The sequence below is a fragment of the Nerophis ophidion genome, linkage group LG03 (genome assembly GCF_033978795.1).
Source record: "Nerophis ophidion isolate RoL-2023_Sa linkage group LG03, RoL_Noph_v1.0, whole genome shotgun sequence".
Taxonomy (NCBI): Eukaryota; Metazoa; Chordata; class Actinopteri; order Syngnathiformes; family Syngnathidae; genus Nerophis; species Nerophis ophidion.
The window spans coordinates 10,516,301-10,521,300 of record NC_084613.1 but is presented as its reverse complement, the minus strand read 5'-3'; the positions used below and the strand labels follow the sequence as shown (position 1 = coordinate 10,521,300).

Here is a 5,000-nt window from a genome sequence, read left to right as displayed (position 1 = left end):
GAGCAGGATGTCCGCCATGTCAGCCGCTGACACTCACATGAGTTTCACACTTTTTGTCCGCTTCTTTTAAATAAAACAAGTCAGAACACATTTCTTTTTCGTTGTTGTTGCAGGTAAACACATTTTGATGAAAACGGAATTAATGTATTCATCGAGTTCGGACCTGGGGGGGTTAGCGTACAGCGTTATGACGTGTGTTCTAGAAGGTTCTAGAAGGTTCTAGAACACACCATAACCACGGGCGATGTTTCTATTCAGTCATAATACATTTAAGTATGTATATATATATGGTATATGTATATATATTATTTTTTAAAATATACACACATATATATATATATATTAGATTAGCTAGTACTTTATTTATTCCGTCAGGAGAGTTCCTTCAGGAAAATTACAATTTTCAGCACAATCCCATTCGAGATCAGACAAACATTACAGGGAGACAGAACAGGATTGCTGACGGGTCTGCCGGCTTCCAGCGCCCCTTATAAAAAAGATGACATACAGGTAAACGGGGGGGGGGGAAGAATAGAAGATTAAAATAAAATTTAAAAAAAACCTAATATATATATATATATACATATATATATATATATTAAGTGTGGGAATCGCGATTGTAATTTTTTTTAAATCGCTTTTTTTTTTAAACAATCCCAACAAAACAATACACAGCAACACCATAACATCCATCCATCCATCCATTTTCTACCGCTTATTAATCTAATCCAATTCCAAAACCAAACCTGACCCAGCAACACTCAGAACTGCAATGAACAGAGCAATTGAGAGGAGACACAAACACGACACAGAACAAACCAAAAGTAGTGAAACAAAAATGAATATTATCAACAACAGTATCAACATTAGTTATAATTTAAGCATAGCAGTGATTAAAAATCCCTCATTGACATTATCATTACTTAAAGTTAAAGTACCAATGATTGTCACACACACTAAGTGTGGTGAAATTTGTCCTCTGCATTCCACCCCCTAAGAAGTGAGGGGAGCAGTGAGCAGCAGCGGTGCCGCGCCCAGGAATCATTTATGATGATTTAACCCCCAATTCCAACCCTTGATGCTGAGTGCCAAGCAGGGAGGCAATGGGTCCCATTTTTTTTATAGTCTTGGGGGTTTGAACTCCCAACCTACCGATCTCAGTAGGCCACTGAGTAGGTAGACATTTAGAAATTTATAAAAATAATTAAAAAAAAGAACAATAGTGTCACAGTGGCTTACATTCGCATCGCATCTCATAAGCTTGACAACACACTGTGTCCAATGTTTTCACAAAGATAAAGAAAAGTCATATATTTGGTTTGTTTAATAGTTAAAACAAATTTACATTATTGCAATCAGTTGATAAGACATTGTCCTTTACAATCATAAAAGCTTTTTAAAAAAAAATCTACTAGTATGTCAGCAGACTGGGGTATATCCTGCTGAAATCCTATGTATTGAAAGAATACAGAATTGTGTTGAATCAGAAAAATATCGTTTTTGAATCGAAAAAATCGATATATAATCGAATCGCGACCCCAAGAATCGATATTGAATTGAATCGTGGGAAACCCCAACATTTGTAATATGTAACAAAACAGTTCAGTGTGTCCCAAGTTACCGGAAAATGTTAGGTAAGGAGGAAGAGTTTTGTCCCTCCAGAGTTGCCGTAGGGCTGTGACGTAAGAGGTCTATAAAGAGGGATTGTTGAAGAAGGTGTAAAAGAGAGAACATTAAAGGGGAACATTATCACCAGACCTATGTAAGCGACAACATAGATAGATAGATAGATAGATAGATAGATAGATAGATAGTACTTTATTGATTCCTTCAGGAGAGTTCCTTCAGGAAATTTAAAATTCCAGCAGCAGTGTACAGAGTTGAGATCAATTTAAAAAAAAAGTAAAAAGTAAATAATGGGGGTTTAAAAGGAAACAAAATAGAGAAATATTACAAAAAGAATAAAAACAATGGGAATAACAATATAACAGTAAAATAAGAATATAACAAGACAAAGTAGGCAGTAGTGACCATGTTATGAAAACGTATTGCACTGTTAATGTTTTGCATCCCCTGTCATCCTAATACCCCCCGTCCCCCGTCCCCCGTCCCAGAGAGGAGTTGTACAGTCTAATGGCGTGTGGGACAAAGGAGTTTTTGAGTCTATTAGTCCTGCACTTGGGATGAAGCAGTCTAGCACTGAACAGGCTCCTCTGGCTACTGATAACGCTATGCAGAGGGTGATTGGCATCATCCAGGATGCTCACTAGTTTGTCCACAGTCCTCTTCTCTGCCACCGTCACCAGTGAGTCCAGTTTCATTCCGATTGTAGAACCGGCCCGCCTGATCAGTTTCTCAAGTCTATACCTTGATGGTGCAGAAAAAAGACCATCTATTTTTTTAACCGATATCCGAACTCTAAATGGGTGAATTTTGGCGAATTAAACGCCTTTCTGTTTATCACGCTGGAGGCGATGACGTCAGAATGTGACGTCGCCGAGGTAACACGCCCACCATTTTCATTTTCAACACATTACAAACACCGGGTCACAGCTATGTTATTTTCCGTTTTTTTTTTGACTATTTTTTGGAAACTTGGAGACATCATGCCTCGTCGGTGTGTTGTCGGAGGGTGTAACAACACTGACAGGGAGGGATTCAAGTTGCACCACTGGCCTGAAGATGCCAAAGTGTCTGCCGCCAGACCCCCATGCTAAGGCAGACATGACACAGAGATGTATGGATAACCTGCAAATGCATTTGCAACGATAGTCAACGAAAATCACAAAGGTGAGTTTTGTTGATGTTGACTGCCAGCTAATCGATGCTAACATGCTATTTACCGGCGGTGCTAAAGCAGACATGGAACAGAGATGTATGGATAACCTGTAGATGCATTTGCAACTATATTACGTTTCCTTCCACCCACATTTAATGCGAAAAAAACACTTACCAATCGACGGATTTAAGTTGCTCCAGTGTCAAAAGATGCGAAAGGCCTGATCGTTTGGTCCGCACATTTTACCGGCGATGCTAACGCGGTTATTCGGCCATGCAATGGCTATGAATAGCGTCAATAGCTATTCGCTCAATAGCTTCAGTTTCTTCTTCAATATTTTCATACTCCAACCATCTTTCAATACATGCGTAATCTGTTGAATCGCTTAAGTCGCTGAAATCCGAGTTTGAATCCCAGCTAATGTCACTATATCTTGCTGTGGTATTCCCATTGTTTGTTTACATTGGCAGCACTGTGTGACGTCACAGGGAAATGGCCAGTGTCTTCACAGAGAGCCGAAAATAAGGCACTTTTTAAGCTTTATTTAGGGATATTCCGAGACCAGTAAAATTTTGAAAAAAACTTCAAAAAATACAACAAGCCACTGGGAACTGATTTTTATTGTTTTTAACCCTTTTGAAATTGTGATAATGTTCCCCTTTAAAGAAGTGGTGGAGACCGGACCTGCTCTCATGACTCCCCTTTATAGACCTCTTACGTTACAGCCCTACGGCAACTCTGGAGGGACAAAACTCCTCCTCCTTACCTAACATTCTCTGGTAACTTTGGGACACACTGAACTCCATCCATCCATTTTCTACCGCTTATTCCCTTTGAAGTCACGGGGGGCGCTGGTGCCTATCTCAGGTACAATCGTGCGGAAGGCAGGATACACCCTGGACAAGTCGTCACCTCATCGCAGGGCCACACACTGAACTGTTTGTTACATATATATATATATAAAACGCAATATGTTTCGGTTGTACACATAGAAGTTATAAGTTTATACATGATAATCATCATTATCACGTTTACACATGATAATGATGAATGCCCAGTTTTTTAGGACCACATTACAAGTAACAGGTCATGTTTATTATTTTTTTTGTTTGATTAACGCATGTGTCCACGCCTGGTAGGGAACAGGTTTGCCTAGTTTTTGGAGCGGCACGTCCCAAAGCAAACGCTACTTAATGTTGCTACTGTCTTTTTAAACTGATATTTATTGTTTATACCAGAGGTTCTCAACCTTTTTTCAGTGATGTACCCGCTGTGAATATTTTTTTTAATTCAACTACCCCTTAATCAGAGCAAAGCATATTTGGTTGAAAAAAAAGAGATAAAGAAGTAAAATACAGCACTATGTCATCAGTTTCTGGTTTATTAAATTGTATAACAGTGCAAAATATTGCTCATTTGTAGTGGTCTTTCTTGAACGATTTGGAAAAAAAGATATAAAAATAACTAAAAACTTGTTGAAAAACAAGTGATTTAATTATAAATAAAGATTTCTACACATAGAAGTAATCATCAACTTGAAGTGCCCTCCTTGGGGATTGTAATAGAGATCCATCTGGATTCATGAATTGAATTTTAAACATTTCTTCACAAAATAAGAAATCTTTAACATCAATATATATGGAACATGTCCACAAAAAAATCTAGCTTTCCTGGCCCGCCTGCAGTCCAGACCTGTCTCCCATCTAAAATGTGTGGCGCATTATGAAGCGTAAAATACGACAGCGGAGACACCGTACTGTTGAACGACTAAAGTTCTACATAAAACAAAAATGGGAAAGAATTCCACTTTCAAAGCTTCAACAATTAGTTTCCTCAGCTCCCAAACGTTTATTGAGTGTTGTTAAAAGAAAAGGTGATGTAACACAGTGGTGAACATGCCCTTTCCCAACTACTTTGGCACGTGTTGCAGCCATGAGATTCTAAGTTAATTATTATTTGCAAAAAAAATTTTTCTTTGTAGGGCAATCAATTGAATATGGGTTGAAAAGGATTATCAAATAATTTTATTCCGTTTCTATTTACATCTAACATAATTTCCCAACTCATATGGAAACGGGGTTTGTATGTTGGTGTTGTGGTAACGCTCTCCTTTATTTCCCCAGAGATGAGTCAGACTGAGCAGGTGCTTGAGGTCACACCTGCTAACCTCAGTGACGACCCAGTGGATTCAGGTCAGTAAATATTTGGCCTTGTTTTTTTT

At 38.4% G+C, this 5,000-nt stretch overlaps 1 protein-coding gene across 4 annotated transcripts in view; it reads left to right on the top strand.

Annotated features, from left to right (window-relative positions):
• Nucleotides 1–5,000, top strand: part of tmem263 (transmembrane protein 263) — a 10,112-nt gene that overhangs the window by 221 nt on the left and 4,891 nt on the right. For all 4 annotated transcript variants that reach the window (XM_061894242.1, XM_061894240.1, XM_061894243.1 and 1 more), the window contains exon 2: nt 4,903–4,971. In XM_061894242.1, coding sequence (XP_061750226.1) covers nt 4,905–4,971 — 67 coding nt within the window. In that variant the 5' untranslated portion in view covers nt 4,903–4,904. The remainder of the gene's footprint in view (nt 1–4,902; nt 4,972–5,000) is intronic.